At 51.4% G+C, this 24488-nt stretch overlaps 1 protein-coding gene across 7 annotated transcripts in view; it reads left to right on the top strand.

Annotated features, from left to right (window-relative positions):
• The window catches only part of WDR27 (WD repeat domain 27), a 159362-nt gene that overhangs the window by 26202 nt on the left and 108672 nt on the right, over positions 1-24488 (top strand). For 6 of the 7 annotated variants that reach the window (XR_006299114.1, XR_006299115.1, XM_043592788.1 and 3 more), the window contains 13 exons: positions 1079-1196; positions 2822-2954; positions 4326-4429; positions 5422-5489; positions 5688-5809; positions 6205-6287; positions 11772-11850; positions 13339-13497; positions 14205-14282; positions 17329-17426; positions 18631-18720; positions 22978-23099; positions 23937-24070. Coding sequence is in view for 5 of the 7 variants with exons in the window: in XM_043592788.1 (XP_043448723.1) it covers positions 1079-1196; positions 2822-2954; positions 4326-4429; positions 5422-5489; positions 5688-5809; positions 6205-6287; positions 11772-11850; positions 13339-13497; positions 14205-14282; positions 17329-17426; positions 18631-18720; positions 22978-23099; positions 23937-24070 (1388 nt within the window). In the remaining 2 variants the exon portion in view is untranslated. The remainder of the gene's footprint in view (positions 1-1078; positions 1197-2821; positions 2955-4325; positions 4430-5421; positions 5490-5687; positions 5810-6204; positions 6288-11771; positions 11851-13338; positions 13498-14204; positions 14283-17328; positions 17427-18630; positions 18721-22977; positions 23100-23936; positions 24071-24488) is intronic. The other variant, XM_043592787.1, reaches the window with a different exon arrangement.

Raw genomic sequence — 24488 nt, 5'->3', positions numbered from 1 at the left:
TGGGGGGGTGTAGATGGCGAGGCGGGGGAGGGTCCCGCGTGTAGAGCTGGGGGTGGGGTCAGCCTCCCGGTGTGGACGCGGTCACCAGCCTGGAACCTGGGTGTAACGGAGGCCTCGTCAAGTAGGTGCGATTGATTAACTCATTGCCTGCTGGTGATTGAACCCAACCCAACCTCCAGGTCAGGGGCGGGACCGAAAGCTGCCAGCCTCTCAACACCTGTGGCTCCCCTGGCCACCTGCCCCCACCCTTGGGGCTTTCCAACAGGCACTTAGTTCACACAACAAAAGACACCTTTGTCCTTCTCTTCACTTGGGAAATTCCGAGGGTTTTAAAGGAGCTGTGTGTCAGGAACAGGAAGTCCACATACATAAATTTCTTAGTTATAACTCACAGTATCACGGGTGTATTTTTGGAAACGAGGAAATTTTATCTTTCTTTTTTAAAAAAAAAAAATTTTTTTTAATGTTTGTTTATTTTTGAGACAGAGAGAGACAGAGCATGAACAGGGGAGGGTCATTGAGAGAGGGAGACACAGAATCTGAAACAGGCTCCGGGCTCTGAGCTGTCAGCACAGAGCCCGATGCGGGGCACGAACCCACAGACCGCGAGATCATGACCTGGGCCGAAGTCGGAAGCTCAACCGACTGAGCCACCCAGGCGCCCCTATCTTTCTTTTTGACAAAGGTGACTGCTGTCACCCGTGTCTTTTGGCCGGGTGACACGTGGGTGTATTCGCACCTGTGTGTCCGTGCCCTTGGGCTCCGAGAGAGTGGCATGGACCATGGGGGTCAGAGCACATTGCCCTCCTGGGCGGAGTGTTGTGAGTCAAGGGGGCGTTTGCACCCAAGTCGGGGGGCCGAAGAAGCGCCTGGAGGCTCCGCTGTGGAGGGAAGGGAGGGGTCCAAGACGCTTCTGAGGCCACGTGCAGTGTGTCTCCCTCTCCTGACCCGTCTTTCTCCTTGGGCTCGAGCCACGCCCACCTGTGATGACGGGCTTCCGTGTGTGTGCGTGTGTGTGTGCGTGTGTGTGTGTGTGTGTGTGTGCGCGCGCGTGTGTGCGCCTGCTCTGCTTTCTCAGCTTTGGGTCTTCAGTTTGGTTGAAAGACATCATTATCGTTGTGTGACCCGAGTTGACCTAAAGAAGAAGAGAGAGACTTTCTCCAGGAGGGTTGAGTCCAGGTTGTGCAGCTTGCCAGGTAATGCCACTTAGACCCCCGCCCCCCCACCCTGCCCCATGGGGTTCCCGCCCTGGTGCTCTCCAAGCTGATCAGCCTTCGAGGGTCCTGGGTTAGCGGAGGGGGCCGGAGAGGGGGCGGGGACAAGTGGAGCGTCTGACCTCAGAGCTCCACCAGCACCAGGCAGATCTTGTGAGGGAGGATGGGGGGGGCCAGTCACCCCATCCTGTGTGCAGGGCGCTGCGGTCCGGTGACCAGGGGAGCGTGTGTTCCCCGGCCCAAGGCAGTGGCTTCCTGGCTGCTGTGGGTTGTCATGGTGCTGAGGGTCCAGGGTGGACAGACCTACCTTCTAGAGCTGTTCCATGCCGAGCTGACTGAGCTGACTGGTGCCCTGCACGTCCCCATCCCCCAGCCTCACTCGGCCTCCCCTGCGTGCCCACACCCCCTCCCCCCCTCCCCCGCTGCGTGACCCCATCACCTCCTGGGCCTCCCCTGTACTCCCCTGTCCCTCATCCCCTCCCCCCCAGGACGCCCCTGTGCGTCCCCATCCCCTTGGGCTGGCACAGTCCCTTTGCTCTGCACTATTCTCCCTCTGCCCACAGTTGGTTCTGATGGGGGAAACAAAGGCAGAAAGACGTGATAAAGTTGAATTTCCTTATACCCTGAAGCCCACTGACAAGATACTTGAGGCCGGCAGAGGAAAACGTTTCTCCGGGAACTCCCTTTGTCTTCACGTTAGTGCTTTGCTAGAGGGAAGAACCACCTTAGCCTGGCAATAACCAGGCCTCCAGGATCTTAAGTGGCTACTTTAGTGGACGAAAGTCCGCCTGGGGACTCCCCTAGTCTTTACCTCCCCTAGCTCCCAAGTGCATAACCTGTCACTCCTCGGGACCCCAGTGCAGCCCTTCCTGCCCTCGGGTCCCGTCCCCGTGCGTGCTTTAATAAAACCGTCCTGTTGCATGGAAGACGTCTCAAGAATCCTTTCTTGGCTGTTGGCCCTGGACCCCCACCCCCACTCCAAACCTCATCAGCCCCTACCTGGCCACACCTCCCTTCCTCACCCTCCGCGCTCCTACCTACCACAGTGTCACAACGGGAGTGGATGGTCTGTTGGGAGAGCTGTGGACTTTCCTCCTCAGTCCGGCCTGGGACTCCTGTGGGGCACGGGCAGTGCACTGACTCTCCTGTCACAGCGAGTTCGGCTTTTCCCTGCTGCCCCCAAGTCTCTCACCATTCTTCCTGCTCTTTGGTGTAGCTTGTGTCTCCCCTCCCCTCCCCTGGCCTTCCCGAAGGTCAGAAATTACCTTTATTCAGTGTACCTGCTTTCTTCCTAATGCTTTGAATCTTGGTTTTCATGACCTCTTGTGTGAAGGCCCATTTATTAGCAGGTAAACCTGATCCTGCCTTAAGAACAGGGTTAAACTCTAGGTGTGCCTGACACTCCACGTTCCTTCTTTCCAGGCCTCACGTATGGGGTCTGCTCTGTATTTATAACCTTGTTCTTTACCTCGTGTAAGTCTGAGGGCTTTCCTTGACTCGTGAGCTGATGACTCTAGCCCACGTGTATTTCCATCAACATCCCGTGGTGCCAACTGTTTGCTTTTACCTCGACTGATCATTTTGATCTCAGCTCAGATTATCAATAGTTCTGTTCCTAGAGGAGAATCGGCATCCCTGTGCACACGGCCTGGAGAAAGGAGAGGACATGGAAGGAAGCCTGCCTGTCCTGGGCCTGGCTCCCTGTGACCTTTCGCTCCTGCTCAGTGCTGAGTGTGGATGGTGAGTATGATGAACTTGGCCAGTGCCATGTGAAGAAAACTTTACCAAATTAGGTTCATTTTTGAAGAATGATTAAACTAAAACCAAATTATTTTTGTCTGTTAGAATAATAATAACTGTGAAGTGTTTTTAGGACTGCATACTTCGAGTCGTAAAGTTGGTAAACTTGGTCAATTATTTCTAAGTCTATTTAATAAAAGAAATATTAATTTTAATTTCACTCACCAAAATCTAGGCAGATCTTAAAATAATATTTTTAATGTTTATTCATTTTGGGGAGACAGAGTGGGGGAGGGCAGCGAGAGAGGGAGACACAGAATCTGAAGCGGGCTCCAGGCTCTGAGCTGTCAGCACAGAGCCCGACGCAGGGCTCAAACCTACAAAGCGTGGGATCATGACCTGGGCCAACGTCGGACGCCCAACCGACTGAGCCCCCTAGGCGTCCCTAGGTAGATCTTGATTGCATAATAAGGTAAAGGAGGATATAATCGTGACTCCCCCTAAACTTCCCCCATCTGTCTGTATATCAGACACTTAAGAATGTATCATGATGGCTTTTACTGAGTGTGGAAAGGTCTAGGGACGACGGGGCCTCTGGTCTCCCTGGACAAGGGGGGTGCTCCCCTGGACGGGGAGCTGGCCGTGCTGTAGGGCCAAGTGTCCGCACAGGTGCCAGGCTGGGTGGGAACACACATCTGGCCTGTGCTTTGGTCAGGGCCAGGCCTTCCGCCCCTGGGGTGTACATGGGGTGGCAGGGACCCACCTGCCTGGCCGCCTTCTGGACGGCCGCGGGTGTGTGCGGGCCTGAGAATGAGCCCAGAGTGAGAAAGAGACAGTGCTAGAGCCGTGTGAGGCTCCAGGGGACCGAGTGGCAGGCGGGAGAGAGGGCGTGGAGAGTCCTTCAGAGTCCAAGTCTGGCATAGCCAGAGGAGTCCTATTGGCCCTTTGTTAACGCTGACCCTGTTTGCACATCGATGGAAGAGGAGGCAGAGCTGTGGTCGGTATCTCCTGAGCTCTGCCACGGTGGTCTGTTCCCTGTTAGCGGGGCTCCTCGTCTCCAGACGCCACCCGGCAGGACGCAGGTGCCACGTGGCCGCCTCGAAGGGATGGACGTGGCACCGGCTGCCACCTTGAGCTCGGAAGAAGTGATAGCCTTGCAGATGACAGTCGAGTTGCGGTCAGGTCGTGGCCGTCTCGTCTTCACTGGACAGTGGGTTTCCAGGAATCCCGAGACCGTTGAACACCAGCCTGATCGAGTGCGGTTCTGGGTCATAAATGCCGAGAGCCGGCTGCCTGCTCAGTGGCAGCTGTGGGACGGAAGCCTGAAGGGTGAGACCACCATGTCGTTCTCTCTTTTTCTTTGAAAATTAGCCTGCCTTCTGAGAGTGCCCCGTGCCTGTGGGTTGGAAGCTCCTCTGGCTTACTCATACTTAACTTGGCGAACTTCGAATTGGAAGGCGTTTTACGTTACAAGGGTAAGGTGAAAGTTCAGGTCACCCTTGATCTAAATTTCATGTAACTTCTATTAATGTCTTCCTCTGCCACGGGAGGGTGACACCTTCAGCGTAGGAAGTCTGGTCACCAGAACGTGCAGACGAGGCGTGTTCGCCATGCGTCAGGCCACGGGCAGCCTCTGGGTCCCAAGGCCTTGCTGTTAGCTCACTCCGACCTCTGGGTGGGTCTCCCTTCCCTTGGTCCTCGGTGCCCCTGTCTTCTGTGCACAGGGCTCCGAGGGACACTTCTCCTCAGGGCTGCCGCGCCTGTCCCGAGCTTCTACCAAGGGCTTTTGAGTCCACACCGTCCATATTTCCTGCTGACGACTTGACACCCGTGACTGGACAGCCCCCCAGCTTGTCCGACTCCACGGTCTGGACTGACCTGGGGCGGCTCCCGTCTGTTCTCAGATTCTGCGACCTCCACGCCGGGAGTTGCCCTGCCAGTAATGTGGGCGTGATTCCTGACTCCGTCCCTCCTCCCTCCCCGAGCTTGCCCCCTCAGGAGCCTCCTGCAGGCACAGCCCATGTCACCTGTAAGAGCAGTCTCCCTACTTTCTCCTTTAAGGCCCCTGTGTTTTGGGGACAGAGTCCGAGTTCTTAGCCTGGCCCAGCCCAGCCTCTCTCCTCGTTGGAGGTCACTGCCCGTTTCGACCGTCACTTACTTGCAGACTTTGCTTGAACCCTCCAAACCTCTGCTGACCTGAGTGCCTTCTTCTCCTCCCCCTGCTTGCCCTTGAAGGTTCACCGGAGCTCCTCCTAGATCTGGGTGTGTGTGTGTGTGCCCCTGGAATTGTGTTACCGGGGCTCGCCCCGGCTGCCCTACGCCTTCTCCGCCGGATTGAGCTGCCCCAGGGCAAGGGCTCTCGGGAGCGTACAGGCCCACGTGCGGTGGGCGTGCAGGCACGTGGGGTTCGTTCCCTCTACTTGCCCCGTAAACGTTGCTTGTTTGTCTCTCTTTGCTGGAAATTAAGATTTCAGGAGCCTCAGCGTTCAGGTTGCAGGATCGTGCGCAATGATGAGCAAGGCCGGCGAGCAAAAGGTGAGACCTGAAACGTGCTGTCCTCAGACCCTGCCGCGTGCATCGGTACGCGTCCTTTCCTCCACGTGGTGGAGTGTGACCTCGCGTGTGACGTTTGGCGCGCGGCAACCGCCCACATGACAGGAGCAGCCTTACCCTGTGTGGTTGGGGTCACGGGTGTGTGCTCACTGTTGACCGTGTGACATCTGTCCTGTGCAGGCCATCTGCTTGCTGACGTCCATGTTTGGCGGTCAGATCGCCGTGTTGGAAATCCGTCTCGCGGCTCTGGTGCGGTCTCGGCAAGGTCTCGGCGCCGGAAGGAGCCTGTCGGTGCTGCCTCGGTAGGGTCTTCTCCGGTAGGATTTCCGCATGTGGCTTTCCCCGCTCAGGAGCTTACGTTCCTGTCGATTCTAAGAATTAAAAGTAAAGTTTAGTGAACTCCCAACTCTCCTGACCTGTTCGAAAGAAATTCTTGCTCATGGCATTGCTTCTGTCTTGTTTAAAAGTAAATGATTCATACTTAATTTTCAGTGTAAAAATATTTTATTTCAGGATAGAATGTAAATTATAAAAGAGCCATTTTGTTAAAAATAGTAAAGATTATTTCCCAGAAGAAGAGGAATAAGCTTGATCGTTTCCAAATATTGCACATCCGTATCTACATGAGTTAATCCCTTGTGATGTCCTGACAACGTGCGTTTTGTGAGTTTGTTCTCCTGGCGATTTGTCTGCCTAGTGGCTGTGTCCTGTCCACGTCTCCGCTGCACTTCCGAATCGCTGAGGAGCACAGGACCCCACCGGCGCCTCAGCGACGGTCCGGTTAGTACCCCCTGCTCTGGGATGTGGCGCAACGACCTGCTCTGTGGATTCATGTTCGTCCGCGTGAAAATTCGGCGTTTCCTCTGTCCATCGCTGCTTCGTTTCTCTGCCTCTCGTGTATTTTTTACATGCTCTTTGTGGTAGGGAATGTGCTAGATGTTTTGTTTTCCTGAATCGGGTATCATTCATAGGAATTCAAAAACAAGTGCTCTAGGGGCGCCTGGGGGGCTCAGTCGGTTAAGCGTCCGACTTGGGCTCGGGTCATGATCTCATGATCCGTGAGTTCGAGCCCCACGTCGGGCTCTGTGCTGACAGCTCGGAGCCTGGAGCCTGCTTCGGATTCTGTCCCTCTCTCTCTCTGCCCCTCCCCTGCTCATGCTCTGTCTCTCTCTCTCTCTTTCTGTCAAAAATAAATAAAAACACTAAAAAAAAAAAAAAAAATTAAAAAAACCAAATGCTCTACCGGCCAGAACATACATGTGGATGCCCAGTTATTGATCATGGGACTGATTTTTTCTGGTCTCTCTTTGCCGAAGATTGTAAAGCCATTGCCAAGCATCACATCGTTTTACCCCTGCAGACTCGAGTACGCGTTTCTAAAACACAGACGTGTGCTTAGTGGCCGTGATGCCATTATCAAAACCAACAGGATTCTTTCGTGTCCTTTATTAATTAGCCAGCCCAGATAAGTTATTCCTGATTGTCTCAAAAATCTTTCTCATTGTATTATTATAAGCAGAAAACAAATCCGCATGTTGCTTTTCACAAAGAAATAATTTTAAAGTTCTTTTTTAAGATGCCAGACTTCATTACATTTTCCATTTATTTTCATTGTTGAGAATCACTGACAGCGATTCTTTTTTCCCTTTCGTTGACCAACCCGGAGTCCTAATCAGTATGGTTAAGCCTCTTGTTGACCTAATTACAAAACTACAGAGGTGCTCAGTCTGCTTGTACCTCCATCTTTGATGAGGGACCCCAGCTCCTGGAGGGGGCACGACTGCAGGTGCAGGTGCCCTCCTGCTAGGTCGTCCAGGCTCTGGCTCTGGAAGGGCGGGGGGCTGTGCTGTCATCACACCCGTGTCCCGCCGCCCCCTCCCTTGTCCACGAGACCTTCTGAAGGCCTCCACTCTTCTTAACTGTGTTGCTCTGTGGCTCCCCCAGCCCCACCCAGCCGAGTCCCTCTGGGGAGGGCGTGCACGGACTGTCGCCCTCATACCTCCCCTCCCGCGTGGTCACTGCAGGCCGGCTCCCCTCCTTCGGGATCTGGGATCCCCTCTGCTGGGTTTCTGAGCCGCGGCCTCCTGTTCTTCTGGCTCGGTCCCTCCCTCAGTCCGAATACCCAGCCCTGTGTCGCTTCGGGAGTAGAAGTCCGTCCATCCTTCAATGGCGGCCTCCTCGGAGAAGTTTAAATTCCTATGTAGTTATGTTAGTGAAAACCGAAAGTCTTTACTAGGCATATGTTACGGCTTTATACTTAATTGGTGTGGTAAAAGTTGTGTTTCATATTCTTTTTAAAAGCATGTTCTGTTCATTTATTCCTTCTTTCTTATATTTTTTATTGTGGTAGAATATCTATAATGTAAAATTTAACATTTTAACCATTAAAAATTTTTTTAAAATATTTTATTTATTTTTTTGAGAGAGACAGAGCGTGAGCAGGGGAGGGACAGAGAGAGAGGGAGACGGAATCTGAAGCAGGCTCCAGGCTCTGAGCTGTCAGCATAGAGCCTGACATGGGGCTCAAACTCCTGAACCGTGAGATCTTGACCTGAGCTGAAGTCTCACAATTAACCGACTGAACCACCCAGGCGCCCCACATTTTAACCATTTTTAAGTGTACAGCTCATTGGCATTAAGTGCCTTCATATTGTTGCATGATGTAAAGTCTTTTAAAATAACTTCATTAATACCGAAAATTATGTATATGTTTTTATTAAAATTGCTTGGAAAAAAGTTGTGACAGATATTAATTAAATTGCTAATTAGTTGGAATATTAGGTTGCTTAGATAATATTCCGAAATTCTAAATACATTTTTACTCAAAGAAAATTACTTAGACTGGATGAACTCTATGTTAAGTGGCCACTGATGCTCTGTTTTTTACCTCTAAGTGTGGCCAGTTATTTTCATCACCACACATGTGACTTGGCATGTCAAAGGCATAATCTTATGGCTCCTCTGTATGGGACTCTGTTACGAAATGAGACACATAAATTCCTCTTTCTTTTATTACCTCATTTCTTTAGATTTTATTCTTGTTTTATTTAGATGTACCCTTAAAAATGTTTTTTTTTTTTCATTTTTTGCTAGTATGGATCATCTTGTTCGGATGAGTCTATATGATATACCATGCTTCACAGCTAAGTGATGCATAGAACAAAACCTTTGATAAGAACAGTCGTGTAGACAGTAAGGCTTATTACAGAGATTATAATTTCTCTGTAACCAGGGACAGGTGCAATTTCAGACAGTTGATTTTTATGACCGTTTTATGTCTTCTTTAAAAAGTATTCATATGGAGGGGCGCCTGGGTGGCATAGCCGGTTAAGCGTCCGACTTCAGCCAGGTCACGATCTCGCGGTCCATGAGTTCGAGCCCCGCGTCGGGCTCCGGGCTGATGGCTCAGAGCCTGGAGCCTGTTTCCGATTCTGTGTCTCCCTCTCTCTCTGCCCCTCCCTCGTTCATGCTCTGTCTCTCTCTGTCCCAAAAATAAATAAACGTTGAAAAAAAAATTAAAAAAAAAAAGTATTCATATGGAGAGTTAATGCAGATGACCGATTTATAGTTGTGCTAGAACCTAAAAATTTGCATCCCTCTAGCTGCAAGAAGCATAATAGAAATAAACACATGCGATGAACTGATATATTTTAATACTTAAAGCATTTATTAAAATAATATGCCCTTCCATAAATATGAACTTTATTCTACTACTTTCAAGACTTTTTCATAACCAAGTACCCAAATGCATCTGTTATTGTATTATCTGATTCGGAAAATATTTTCCGTTTGCGTTGTTTTTCTCGGAGATTTTTTTCTCCTTCACTTGACACTGAGGTGGAGAGAGGTTTTCTGGGGCCCCCCTGGGAGCAGTTGTATTTCCAGGCCTTCCCCGAGGTGCCTCGTCCCCCGGGTGGGGCTCTGCCTTCGGCGAGCCGGATGCTTTTTGGGTTCCTGGTCACGTGGGTGTCATTTTAGTGATTTGCCCACTCGCTTCACTTGGTTTTTGATGGGAATACGGTCCAGGTTGTCAGGCTTGAAATAATGCCAGATACAGAACTGAGTTTCTTTGTTAAAAAACAAAACAAAACTATTTTCAAAATAATGCAATACTGTGCAAGTATCCGTTTTTTCTAAAGCTACTTTATACTGTTGTACAGAGTATTCATATTGGATACCAAGTATTAAATGTTTGTAAAAATCAATAATTCTGGCAGAATTTTATTTTGCCTGAAAGGATTTGAGATTTGTAAATATTTGTGTTAAGTTCATGCAGTGTCAGAGTTTTTGTCAGTTGGCCGTGCCGTGGAAAACTTAGTAGGATAAGAAATTTCGTCGCCACTGAGGTGCACAGGTGTAGTCATGGTTAAGTGCTTTATCTTTCTTACTGCTCTATCATGTGGTAAACGAGTACGTGAGAGAAATGTGAGCTGATTTAGGATCATTGCCGTTCTTGTTTGTAGAAAAGATCTATTTGTCACAGACTTACAGAGCGAGTTACTCCACGATGGCTGGTTTCTAGTGTGCCACGGACGGAATTTCACATAGACGGGTTCTGTGTGTGGCCTGTTTATTACGACGTGAGCCGCTGTGTTAGTCTACATGGTGTTCGGAACGTGTGCCGTTGAGCACATACTGCAATTCAGTATCGTTTGAGGAATGAGAAAACGTTTTTTGTTGTTTTCTTATACTTGTAATACCCTTGATTTAACCTTCTTTGCTGGTATCGGTTGGTTTGGCATTGGGTGTGACACCTCTTCGGTTTATAGTGAATGGCCTCCTTCCATGCATGTGAACTTTTGTGTTCTCAGGGAACTTTTTTCTTGGCATGTTACACATTTGCTACTTTTTTTCTATAATTTATTTATTTTTTATAATTTAAGTCCAAATTAGCACATGGTGCAACAGTGATTTCAGGAGTAGGTTCCTTTAGCCCCTTCCCCATTTAGCCCACCCCTCCATCACACAACCCCTCCAGCACCCCTCTGTTCTCCATATTTTAGAGTCTCTTATGTTTTGCCTCCCTCTCTGTATTTATCTTATTTTTGCTTCCCTTCCCTTATGTTCGTTCATCTGTTTTGTCTCTTGAAGTCCTCATATGAGTGAAGTCATAGGATTTTTGTCTTTCTGTGATTACTTTCGCTTAGCGTAATACCCTCTAGTTCCATCCACGTTGCTGCAAATGGCAAGGTTTCATCCTCTCTCATTGCCGAGTAATACTCCATCGTATATATAAACTACATCTTCCTTATCCATTCATCCATTGATGGACATTTGGGCTCTTTCCATACTTTGGCTATTGTTGATAGTGCTGCTGTAAACACGGGGGTGCATGTGTCCCTTCGAAACATCACACCTGTATCCCTTGGATAAATACCTAGTAGTGCAATAGCTGGGTTGTAGGGTAACTCTACTGCTAGTTTTTTGAGGAACCTCCACACTGTTTTCCAGAGCGGCCGTACCAGCTGGCATTCCCACCAACAACGCAAAAGAGATCCTCTTTCTCTGCATCCTCGCCAGCATCCGTTGTCGCCTGAGTTGCTAACGTTAGCCATTCTGACAGGTGGTATCTCCTGGTGGTTTTGATTTGTGTTTCCCTGATGATGAGTGCCGTTGAGCATTTTTTCATGTGTCGTTTGGCCATCCGGATGTCTTCTTTGGAGAAGCGTCTTTTCATGTCTTTTGCCCATTTCTTCACTGGATTATTTGTTTTCTGGGTGTCGCGTTTGATAAGTTTTTTATAGATTTTAGATACTAACCCTTTATCTGATTAGTCGTTTGCAAATATCTTCTCCCATTCTGTCGGTTGCCTTTTAGTTTTGCTGATGGTTTCCTTCGCTGTGCAGAAGCATTTAATTTTGATGAGGTCCCAATAGTTCATTTCTGCTTTTGTTTCCCTTGCCTCTGGAGACGTGTTGAGTAAGAAGTTCCTGCAGCCAAGATCAGAGAGGTTTTTGCCTGCTTTCTCCTCAAGGATTTTGATGGCTTCCCGTCTTACATTTAGGTCTTTCATCCATTTTGAGTTTATTTTTGTGTCTGGTATAAGAAAATGGTCCAGGTTCATTCTTCTGCATGTCGCTGTCCAGTTTTCCCAACCCCGTTTGTTGAAGAGACTGTCTTTATTCCATTGGATATTCTTTCCTGCTTTGTCAAAGATTAGTTGGCCTTACGTTTGTGGGTCCATTTCCGGTCTATTCTGTGCCATTGATCTGAGTGTCTGTTTTTGTGCCGGTAACATCTACTTTTTAAACTCGTTTCACACAGCAGTACGGAGCACCGTTCAGGACCAGCCTCTGGTTTTCCACGGCAAAGTGAGGTCATCTGGGTATGCGACCGCCCCGCAGTGAGTAACTAAGCCTGGAGAGGCGGGAAAGATGTGTGTGGAGGGCCACCCCCGGGTGCAGGGCAGGGACACGTGGACAGCAGTCAACACGAGGCCGCAGCAAGCCCCTCCTGTGTGCTCGCCATGTGCTCGCCTCTCGGGTGCCCTTTGGTCCTGATTGACGGCAGCGATGGTGCCTGGTGACCTTGTCGGGTGCCAGGACAGGGGCGGACCTGCCTGGGAGAGGGGGACGCAGGGACGGAGACCTGGCCGCCCGGGCTTTCTGGGAGCATTAGATGCAGTGTATTCAGACCTGGTTTGGTGGGTTGGGGAGGGAGGGAGTCAATGATGACGAAATTGGGAACAACGTGGTATCTGGGGAGTTTCAAGTACAGCAGAGCCTTGAAATCCCCTTGTCCTTCCGGAATGCCGCATTTCTTGGAAGCGGACTTTGCTTTTCTGTGTGAAATGCACGTTGGCCTCTGACGTCTTCTCACCCCAAATCTTGATCTGTTCCGTACTCTTCACATACTGAGCGGAACAGCCCTGGGGGCCCCACTCGGAACGCAGGTCAGGGCTTTGGGAGGCTCTCTGGGGTCACCCGTCCCCTGACCCGCTTATGCCATGCTCTCCCTCCCCCTCCCCCCTGGCCTCCGCGTCCATCCCTCTGCCTCAGGGCTCTCCATCGGCCCTTTCTTCCCCCTCATGCGCTTCCCTGAGGCTCACATGGGTGCTGCTTATGGGGCAGCCAGTCTTGCTTCTATCCAGGCTGCCTGGACAACATGCCCACCTCTGCCGTGATTCCCTCTCAGCACTTGCCTGCTTTATTCTCTGTGGCACGACTGGCTAGCATGACTTCGTGCTTTACTTATTATTTATTCTTTAAACCTCTGGTCCTGGTACAGCACTTGGCACTCAGACCCTCTCACAAAGTACTGATGGATGACGGATGGATGGATGGATGGATGGATGGATGACGGAGAGATGGATGATAGATGGGTGGGTGGATGATGGATGGATGGGTAGGTGGATGGATGGATGGATTCTGGATCCTTGCCTCAACAAAATTGCACACTAGTTCATATACCATGCCTGTGGGCACCAGCTGTAGTGTGATCTGCTGTGTTCAGTGTGGACTTCTGGGGTCCCTTATATTAAGGCACGTCTTGAGTTTTCTTTCCTGTGTGGGTGCCCAGGGGGAAGAAGAGGCCAGACCATGAACAGCCCTGAGCACCAACCTGGGAGTTTGAACTTTACGGGAAAAGTACAGCATGATGTTACAGTATTTTAAATGTCAAGGATCACCTTGTCAAGATATGCGGCACGGTGACCTGTCAGAGGCAGTGGGAGGGGCAGATGGAAAGAGGCGAGCCCAGCCCTGACCGTGTCCGCCTCTCTCCTGGCGTGCTTCCTGTGCTCCGGCAGCATTCTGGCTCCTTCTCACATGTTCCCTGCTGGTCCCCGCTCAGTGGCCTCTTACCCTTTGTTCTCTTTTCTCCCATCCTCAAGTGACTGGCATCCTCCCTCCTCCGGGCCCCAGGGGACTTTCAGATCCTGCGGCAGTGCAGAACCTCTGGTGGTGGCCACCCCCTCCTGCCCCTTGGTCTGGTGGCTCCGGGCACGGCCCGAAGCTGAGCCTGCCACTGACACTGCAAGGCTTGGATGCAGGTGCGGGATGGGGGTGTGGCTGTCCCTCGTCTGTCCCCGGAGCTCAGCACCATGTGCCCCAGCATCTCTGGGAGCTTGTTTCTTCATCTTAAAAACCATCTTAAAAACAGGTGCCTGTTCAGCCACCGCCAGCATTTAATCTAATTCTGTTCAAGAGAGAATTCAGTGTGACTTGCCAGGAATTTCTCTTCTGTCTCTGAGTAGGTTTGCAAAATAATGTTCACAAGTGAAGTTTTGTTTCGGTTATGATTATATAAATTTATTCTCCAAAAGGAAACAATATCATAAGAATCATGTTTTGTATTCACTTTAGGGGGATTCTGACTTTGGGAGCAGTTTTTTGATTTATACATCTTTCACACACACCTCACAAAATGGGACCAATAGATAATTTGCGGTGTGATCTTTACACAGAAATGGTTATCTTAGTGTTTTCCTGGTAGTCAAAATTTATAAGTGAGTAGCTCAGTATTATCCAGAATTTTTATGTCCAGATATATTTTCAGCAGTGCAATAGCCAGTGTAGATATATAATTGAAACAATAGCTGTTACAATTAGAGTAAGTGAGTGTTCGCTTTATCACTAGTTGGGACACTGAAAGCATTTATATGTTTATATGTTCTGTATGTTTTGCTGCAAAATACAGGTCTCTTAAGAAGCTTGGAGCTGTCATCTTTGGGATGACGTAAGAGTTTTCTTTCCACAGCGTCACTATGTTTTCACCCAAGACCAACACCAGGAATAACGGTGACAGCCCTTCACGCCGCAGGGGCAGTCACAGGTGGTACGTCACGAACTTGCCTTTCAAAGTAGACGTAGCGTAATTTGGGGAGGCCCTTTAAATACTGTCAGCGAATTTGTTCCAAACAGGTGTCCAACCCTGGGAGTACCAGATGTGTACATGGCCCACGTATACACAGCGTGTGCACGTTATTCGTATATGTATGTCCTTTTAGTCAGATTCAGTTCTTCCGTATTCATTTTTCAGACAGGCTGCTATTTTTACCGTCTTGACAACTTGGCAATGTTTTTTTCTTCTTTCTTTAAATCCAAGTTAGTTAACATATAGTGTGATAATGGTTTCAGGGGTAGAACCCAGTGATTCACCACCTACACACGACACCCAGTGCGCATCCCGGCAAGTGCCCTCCTCAATGCCCGTCACCCACCTACACCATCTCCCGCCACCTCCCCTCCAGCAACCCTCAGTCTTCAGAGTCTCTTGCGGTTTGCCTCCCTCTCTGTATTTATCTTATTTTTCCTTCCCTTCCCCTATGTTCATCTGTTTTGTTTCTTAAATTCCACACGTGAGTGAAATCATATGGTATTTGTCTCTTTCTGACGGACTCATTTTGCTGAACACGATACCCTCCAGTTCCATTACTGTTTGCTGCAAATGGCAACCCTTCCTTCTTTTTGATCGCTGAGTCATAACCCATCGTGTGTATACAAACCGCTTCTTTATCCATTTGTCAGTCAGTGGACATTTGGGCTCTTTCCATACTTAGGCTATTGTTGATAGCGCTGCTGTAAACATTGGGGTGCCTGCACCCCTCAAAACAGCATCCCTGTATTCCTTGGATAAATACCTAGTAGTGCCATTGCTGGGTCGTAGGGTAGTTCTATTTTTAGTTTTTTGAGGAACCTCCATCCTGTTTTCCAGAGTGGCTGCACCAGCTTGCATTCCCACCAGCACTGCAAGAGATCCTCTTTCTCCGCATCCTCACCAACCTCTGTTGTTGCCCGAGTTGCTAATGTTAGCCATTCTGACAGGTGTCAGGTGGTATCTCCTGGTGGTTATGATTTGTATTTCCCTGGTGATGAGTGATGTGGAGCATCTTTTCATGTGTCGCTTGGCCATCTGGATGTCTTCTTTGGAGAAGTGTCTATTCATGTCTCTTGCCCATTTCTTCACTGGATTATTTGTTTTTTGGGTGTTGAGTTTGATTTGTTTATCGTCTTGTGGATACTAACCCTTTACCAAATATGTCATTTGCAAATATCTCCTCCCATCCCATCAGTTGCCTTTTAGTTTTGTTGAGAGATTCCTTCTCTGTGCAGAAGCTTTTTATCTCGATGAGGCCCCAATAGTTCATTTTTGCTTTTGTTTCCCTTGCCTCTAGAGGCAATAGTTAATTTTTGTTAAAATACTGTTTTAAGAAAGTGTTGTAGCCAGCGATGGATCATTCTTGATAAGTTTCTTGCTTAATAATTGGACAGAAAAATTTGATCAGTTTATGGGCTCCAGGCGAATATTGAATGGCCGGCGATGAGCTCACTGACATGCATGCGCTTCTTGTGGGACGCACTGCTGCCCACGATGTGTGGACCGTGGCCAACCTGCCGATCCCCATGCCCCACGTGCCTAGATGGGAAGGTGTTTGGGGGACCTCTAGGACCTAGATTCCCTCATTTGGATGGAGACTATGGCTGGTGGTATCAAATTATCACCCACTCCAGTCTACAGCCCGTCTACACCCACACAGGGATGGAGACTATGGACGACGGGAGTGAAGTGTCACTGACTCTAGTCTGCAGCCCGTCTGTACTTGAGCAGTCACTTGCCAGATGCTGGTTTTGCCCACGTGTTGTGACGTTTTTCTTAAGCCCCATTGCTCTTCCTGCCCGTCTGTGCTGCTCCTGTATCAGTGGGTCAGCGACGGTGGGGATGTGCCGGCAGCAGGTGCCCTCGGACCCTGGGACAGCTGTCTGTGGTTGAGTATAGAATGCAGCAGGAAAGAGCCCTGCTCAACTCTGATCTTTCTGGTGGCTTTTTCCTATGAGAGCCCAGCTCTCCAGACAGAGTCAGCTGTCTCTGCTGCAATTCCAGCCCCAGGGGGCATTGCATTGAGGGGTTTCCGGAGACCCCAAACAACGTCCGGGGCACAGGCAAGTGTTTCTCAGGGAGAGGCTCCTCTGAACACCCACCAAATTTCCCTTTGAAGGGACGGTGCTGCCTGGCTGGGGGCGGGCCTGCAAGCCCGTCTTCCCAGCTTTTACTGCATTAGAGACATGAGTAAATATGTCTAACTTGTCTTCCGTAACTTTCAGCTTTTACAACAACCTGTCTTCAGATCATAGGTACTTTCCTTTCTGCCCTGTGCAGTGTGCCTGGAACTTTGCACGTCCCCCTAACCTGTGGCAATGCTGCCTGACAGGTGGTTTTGTGCTCTGTTTACACTGGATTCTGGGACTGCGGTGGGAAGGACGTGGAGGCCACGTGGGTGCCAGTGAGGGGCCTGGGCTCCTGTGCCCTGGCCAGTCCCCAGGCCGCTGGGCCAGCTACTGCTCAGAGGCTACCAGGCCAGCTGCTGAAAATGAACAACGGGGGGACTTTGCCTAAAGACCTGAATGCCTTCCGTGGGCCGTGCTGCCTTCCCCCCAGGCCCTGCGGGTTCCACGCCACCCAGCCTGCCCCTGCACAGGGCCCTGACCATCGGTCCTTCTCCCCAAGTCCATGGTCTCTCACAGACTTCAGGTGTGATTATTTTCTGGGCAGATAGAAGCCATTTGCAGATTATCTGAGTAATTAGTGGATAGTCACCCACACGGAATCTGAAACTGGGAAGTGAAGTGTGTTTTTTCTTGCTAAGATGCTCTCATCTGGCCATCCCAGGGTCCCCTTCAGTTATGTGAAACAGGAGAAATCCTCGACATTTTGTACTTAAAATATGTGCATTATTTCATGGCTTTGAATGTGTTTCTGTACGGTCAAAGTTGATAGAATAAAATCGCACATCTGGATAGGCGAACCCTTTCTAGTTTATTTTTTTATTTCTAACCTCACTTTGAACTCTCTTGATTTTCACTTTCTCTCATGTTCCTTCAAGTAAGGAGTACCCTCTGGAGAGTTCTCCGCCAACCAGACTCCACAAGCAGCGTGTCCTTGCCCACGGGCCAGCCGCCGCGCTCTGTGTCCAGTTCTCAGGTACGCCGAGTCCGGGGGCCGCCTTCACCGTGTGTGCGAGGGTCTCTTCCCTGCCGCTGCTTCACTGGAAACGGAGTTCAAAGTCTTGGTTACTTGAAGTTGTCTGGCGTGCCGGGGTCTGGACGAAAGCCAGCAGCACCTGGAATGGGGGCGGTGGTCCTTGTGCCGGCCGCTGATGGGGTGCAGGAGCCTTGGGTAGGGGCTCCCCCTGCTCCCTCCGCCGGCTCCTCTTGGGGGGCAGGGGCGGATGACCTCGGGGTCCCACGTCAGCTCCCTCCCTCCCTCCCTGATAGAGCCTCTCCGACCCCGCGGGTGCTTGTCTCTCAGGCACAGGCACAGGCAGCGCCCCTTCCAGACCGATCCTCCAGACCCTCAGCGTTTTTCCTGAGCTGGTTTGCAGAAGTGGGGAGCCGCTCTCGCCCAGGTGGCTCTCCTCTTTGAGGCCTTTTTTCAGAAGCACATGTCGTTTCCGAATTTACGTGGAGTCCGTCAGGGTGGGGAGAAGGCTTGTGTCTGGGGGTCAGGACCCGCCCCACCTGCCTCCACGACTGTTCCACCAGCCATGCCCCTCAGGACTTTAAGCACATTCATTCCCACAGCTTATCATTACTTACAGCTGTTTTTATATAATTCCAGCCAAAGCATATTTTGAATAATTTTGGGAAATTAGGTAACGTACTCTCAGTGGTCAAGTATCTTTGTGATATTCAACGGGCTTGCTTGTGATTATATGATTCTATGAGATGATTAGAAATAAGGTAGGAGCCTCGGGTTTGAAAATTACAGGTGGCGGGGGGGGGGGGTTCTGTAGTTTAGTTCTGTACCGTTTTAGGGATCTGTTTAAATAAGACTGCTTAGCTGAATAACGTGTGTCTGAAAAAATCTGTTGATGGGAGGCAGGGCGCCCTGGGGATTAGGGTACTTTGGGTTCAGGTCCCAGCGCTGACTCTTGACTAGCCCTGCAGCCTGGGTGTGCCGCCTCAGCTCCTGCCTCTCGGGCTCTCTCTGAAGGAAGCCAGGGGGACGTCACCTGGTGGGCCCTCAAAGGGTGCTGGTGGCTGTTGAGCAGATGCTGTTTGCTGTAGATTCTCTCACTACCTGGGAAACCCAGCCTCAAGACAGCTACCAGTTCTGTTCCCCTGTTGTGAGTGCGCCTCCGGTGAGCTGTGACTTTATAGGCATTTCTCTTACTCTTTTTATGCAGGAGATGGGCGGTGGCTGGCCTGTGGCTTAGCCAACCACTTGTCGCTGGTCTTCCGTGCTGATCTTACTGGGACACCTGCTGTCTTCTCAGGTACAGTGTGTGGGCTCCTTTGGTCCTGGGTGTCGGTCGCCACGTGCCCTTCCAATCCCTTCAAGATCAGAACAGAATAGAGCTGAGGCCCTCGTGGAGGTTTAGCAAACTAGATCGGCCCCACCATGCTGGGGGGAGGGTGTGGCCGGGGCGGCCGGGGCAGCGGGCACTTCTGGCACAGGTGCCCCAAGGTCAGGGAACAAAGCTTTTGCAAAGGTCCAGGGGAGGGGGTACAGTCAGATCTCGCAGACGTGTGACCAAAGCACATTCGGAAGGTCAGGAGGGCTTGTATACAGACATTTTTATAAACATAATGAGCCGAGTAGACTCGAAGTGAGGGCAGTGGTGTGGGAAGTCTCACTGTTTTAGTTTCCTGATAGGTTCCTGGTCCTGGAGCCCTGAGTGACCCCCCACACTTGCTTGGGCTCCTGGAGCCGCTCGCTTTAAGACTCACACTCAGTACATGTTTTAGCAACAACAAAAACCCAAAAAGCAAATGCTGTCAGTCCAGGTGTTTCTGTGATATAGGTGGATGGGGTGCAGGCGTGGGGGGGGCACAGGTGTGGTGGTGGGGACGGGGGTGCAGGCAAGGGTATGGGGGGGCACAGGTATGGTGCAGGTGTGGTGGCGGGGGTGGGGGCAAGGCGCAGGGGTGTGTGGGGGGGCAGGCGCATGCTCCCCAGCATCCTGCGGACTCAGGCTACCTCATCCTGGCAGCAAGGAGGAGGGGCCCCTGTGGAAGGTGCTCATCATCCCCTGCGCGTCCTGTGGCTCCTTCCTGGCTCAAAACCGTCATCCTGAGTGTTCTCGTTAAGGCACCTTCCGTGTTCTGGTCTTTCTGTTGCTCAACAATTGTTATAAGTAGTAATTATGTTGGACGTGGACATTTCTCTGTATTTTATTGCAGGAATAGGGCTTGTGGCTGAACTAAGATAATGCAGTAGATGTTTGAACTCGCCTATTTGCGTTTTGGGGAAGAGTCATTCTTGCCCAACTGTTCTTACCCTACCTGTTCTAGGACATCGTTCCACCTTATGCAGCTGGTTTAGTAGTCGGGTAATTCAGCTTTTTCAACACTTACCGTGGGAAGCAGGAAAATGGGCGCTTTTACCGCCATCATCATCTAAGACAGAGATACAAAGCTGGGTACTTTGTTGTGGGTAGAATCGGACGCTGAATTAGAATTCCCTTTGCAGCACTTGGAGCGGATTCTCAGAGGGCACAGCTGGGTGTGCCTCCTGGTCTGAAAACCAGTGTTCCTGATGGCGTTCATTGAATAAGGGTGCCCACGCTTGTGCTGTAGAATTTAGGACACTCTCTGTCCCACCTTGTGCAGCACCAGCCTTGGAACTTCTGCCCCTCGTCAGCAAGCGCTGGGCACAGAGCAGACGGGGGGGACGTGCCTGAGGCTGAGGGGTGTTACCAGTGAGAGTCTGGGGCCAGCCACTTCAGGAGATTAGATTTAATTAAGACTTTATTAAATGTTACAGAATTGCATAAAAACGTGTTCTTAAAAAAGGTGGAATGAGGTTTAGAACCTCTCGCCTCCTGGTGTGAAGTTCTCTGTCCACTGGAGCTCAAGCCACGCCATTGGCATCCACGTTCCTTTTCTGTGGTGTGGGGGTCACACACCCCGGGTGTGGCCGTGGCCCCAGGAAAGGAGAGGACTCAAATGTGTTTTGTGCCCTGTTCATTCGATTTCCGAGGCTTATGTCCCCAGCACTCACAACACAGGGGCATCCGCCATCCAGGTCCGCGTGGTCCAGCGAGAGGGCCGTGTGTGTAGCACAGAACTGAGCACAGGTCAGCCTGGGTCCTTCACGGGCACACTGAGCAGCTGGAGCTGGGGTCCCAGCGCCAGGCCTTGAGGTCACAGCTGCTTGTGTGCAGGGTGGAGCTCGGAGGAGAAGGTGTCATGGGGGTTCTGGTTGTTCTCATTCGGAGTCAGAGAGGTCTGTCCCTCCCCTCTGAGCTGACGCCCTGGGTGGGCTCCTAAGGGCCGCAGCGACACTGGGGGACCAGCGGAGGGCGTCCCTTTAGTGTCTGCATCGGGAGTGCTTCTGCCTTCTCTGGTGACTCAGTTGGCCTTGTCTGGGTGCCCAGGCTTGGAACAGTGGTTAGCGGTGGGAGGGGTGGGAGGGACGCGAGGACAGGAGGAGGATGTCCCCATGCTGCAGTGGGTTATCACTTAATTGGGAAGAATGACACCCAGCGAGATGCAACCTGTGGCTTCGGCCTCATTCCCTGGGGGAGGCGGTGGGGGAGGGGCCCTGAGACACTTCAGTGAACCCTCCAGGGCGCCCTCTCCGGTGGCGGCTACAAGCCTCCTTCCCCTGGAGGCCCCAGCCTTGCTCCGAGGCCCAGCAGCGGTGATGATGCCCCTTACGGGGCCTCAGTCCTTCTGCTGAAACTCCCACAAGCCCCCACCAGGGGGCAGCAGCGCCACTGCAGGTGAAATTCTGGTTGGACGGGCCGGTTTCAGAACTGCAGTCCCTGCTCTTTATAAACATTTCCTGCTTCCCCATCTTTCTCCTGTTGCTTTTCCGGCGAGTGTGATGTGACCCTGCAGTTCATGGTCTCATCTTTGGTGGTCTGGCCGCAGCAGGAACGTCTGCACGGTGCCGGGGGCTCCATCCGCGTTCAGGCAGGTGGGCACCGCGGCAGAGCCAGGTCCCGGATGCGGTGCTCGCCTGGGGTCCCTCCCCACAGTCCTGGCTGGATGTGGGGATGTGGTGCCTGCGCAGGAAGGCAGCCTTGTGCGGCGCGGGGGCCACTGGGCCTGCCACGTGGGTCCAGCCTCCTCGGTACTGCCCACCCTCTCCGTTCCCACTTCTGAAAGCCCACGGTTTTCATTTCTGAAACCGCACACGCCCCATGACTGCCTCGTCCCTGCCTTTCCTTGGGCTCCTCCCCCTGTCAGAGCAGCAGGTGGCCGCAGGGTCAGACTGGCTTTAAGATACCTCCCCGGGGTGACGACCTTTCTAAGTGGTCACCCATGGCCTTGCTCTGTGGCCCAGCAGCGGTGGTGACTCCCCCTTACAGGGCCTTAGTCCTTCTGCTGAAACTCCCACAAGCCCCCACTAGGGGGCAGCAGGTGAGCAGCAGCCCGAAGGGAGGAGCAGGGCCGGCGGCCGGGGTGGGGTCCAGGGACGGAGTCCATCCACTGTGGTCAGCTCAGAGCTGGGGCGCACGGTCGGCCTATCCCACTGACCACGTGTGTGATTGGGGGAGACGCCCCGTGGGTGCCCCAGCCCTGCACTGGGGTGCATGTCTGTCAAGGGGAAGGTGCCGCAGAGACCTCCCGATGCATGTAAGCGCAGAGGTCCGGCCTTCCCGTTGCCCGACGTGAGGATGGGGCCACCAGAGCGCGCGTCTTGGCTGTTTGCCGCCTCCGCGGCGGTGGTGGTGACACAAGTCAAGGGGTCCCAGTGGCCCAAAGAACAGACTGCACTTGTCATTTGAGAACTTGTCTCTAGGGGTTTTGGTAAGAAGTGGGAAGCAGGTAACTGCTGTTTCTTGACCACTTTTCTTTCTTTTCAACTGTGTGTGGCCCCCTCTGTGCAGCACATTCCACAAACTGTTGGGGGAGGCCTGTCTACCGACCGGCGGCCAGCAAGGGCCTAACAAATACTCACACGGTTCCTGACTGTGGGCAGTAAATCCTCATAACCATTGCCTTCAGTATTGAAAGACCAACAGTTCCTTGAGATGTGTTATCATGAAGTCCATGGATTTTTTTTTCTTTCTTTTAATATTTTTTTAACGTTTATTTATTTTTGAGAGAGAGAGAGACAGAGTGCGAGTAGGGGAGGGGCAGAGAGAGGGGGAGACACAGAATGGGAAGCAGGCTCCAGGCTCTGAGCTGTCAGCACAGAGCCGGACACGGGGCTTGAACTCACGAGCTGTGAGATCATGACCTGAGCCGAAGTTGGACGCTTAACTGACTGAGCCTCCCAGGCACCCCTGGAGTCCACAGATTTCTATACATTTTATAAGTTTCTGTGTTTTGTTTCTTCTTTAAAGACACAAATGCACACACAATTTGGGGCTTTATGTTTCAAATATGATTTCTGAAATCGCTCCATCAATAACCATGTCAAGTCTTTAAACGAGGCAGAAGTCACCTTCTCCGTCTTTGGTTTCACTGGTGTCACCGTGGCTTGGGAAGGCCTCTGGCCTGGCTGGTGGTTCCTAGAAGCTGCACTCGGCTGTGCCGCATGAAGGTTCCAGGCGCCCCCTCTGTCTCCCTCCCATTAGGTCACGACGGGGCAGTGAGCACCGTGTGCTGGAGTCATGACGGCCGGTGGCTGCTGTCCACTTCCCTGGACGGGACGCCGAGGGTGTGGTCGCTGCGTAGGGCGGAGCTCGTGCTGTGTGTGGTAAGGGACTTGACAGTGAGCACGCAGTGTCACAGGCTCGCAGCACCTTCTCGGGGCCCCAGGCTCTTGCCCTAACTGGGAGGCTGAGCCAGGGTAAGCCGGAGATGCATCAGAACTGCCAGCGGCTGATGATGAAGTGTCTTCTTAAATGTGTGCGTATGTGTATTTACCCACACACCTGACGTGCACACACACAGCTGCGTGTGAGCATTTTAATGTGCTTGGAGTTGACCGTCTGGAGACAGTGGGTGAGGCACGAAGGGAAGGTGGGATCATCTCACGGCCAGGATGGGAAAGGGGGGTAGTCAGAAGAGGAGCCCGCAAACTGCAAATTGTCAGAGATGTGGCTCTCTTATTCCCGTGAGTCTTATTGTCAAGGGGGGTCGAGCCCTAGGAGAACGAGCCGGGAGGGGAGGCGCGTCAGACCTGGGGCCCTGAGTCGAGAAGTTTGGCAGCAGGTTCAGGGGGATGCACTTGCTCGAGGGCCGTGACACTGCTGTCTCGGACGTTCTGAGATACAGGCTGAGAGCAGAGCCCTCAGACTCCTCGTGGTGAGAATTTTGTCTCTACTAAAATCCTTGCTACTCCACGTGTTCACTGCCAAGTGTCAGTCTTCCTTTAAAGTCTAAGTGGCCAGAATCCCAAATACGTACTACTTGGAACATCTTTTAGGAGTAGTCAGGGAGAGGGAACAAAATCGTAAACCGGTCCTAACACAATCTGTCTGTACATTTAAGGTAGATGTTTGGGGTTGACACGAAGACTGTCCTGTTTGGAGCAGCGGAGTTTCTTGCTAACGTCTGTTGTGTTGGCAGTAACTACTGATCTGCGTTATAGGGCAGAGACCTGTTCCCGAAGCCCATCCAGTCCGCCCAGTTTTACTACCTGGACGCTTTTATATTGTGTTCTTCTGGCCCTGAACTTCAGCTCCTGAAGTGTCACATTGACACGAGCAAGGATGAGATAAGAAGGTACGTAGCCTCCTCTTTTACATTTTCTCTCTGTAGTGGGGGGTGCTGTGTTTCAGGCCTGACGTTATGAAACAGGAGTGTTTCCATTTGAATGTTATGTACAGCGTAGTCACAGCCTGGCCAGCTGCTGCCAGGAGCCGGGTGAGCGGCCTCTCCCTGCCCGGGGCCGCGGTGCGGGGCTTCGGAAGGTGGCGTTCCCGCCTCGATGGACGTTGTGTGGGACGATTACTACGGTGTTTATGGTGAAGTTAAAGATGAAACGTTTCCTACACACGCACACGCACACGTGCTGAATGTACTAAATGCCTGTTTAGCTACGCCTCCCTTTGGCAAATATTAACACTTTTTTTGTTTGTTTCCAAAGTTTTTAAAGAAATGAAAAATTACAGGGATAAATAGAGGGCTGCCTTTCCGGGCC

This window comes from Prionailurus bengalensis, chromosome B2, assembly GCF_016509475.1.
Source record: "Prionailurus bengalensis isolate Pbe53 chromosome B2, Fcat_Pben_1.1_paternal_pri, whole genome shotgun sequence".
Lineage (NCBI taxonomy): Eukaryota > Metazoa > Chordata > Mammalia > Carnivora > Felidae > Prionailurus > Prionailurus bengalensis.
This window is presented reverse-complemented; position numbering and strand designations above follow the sequence as displayed.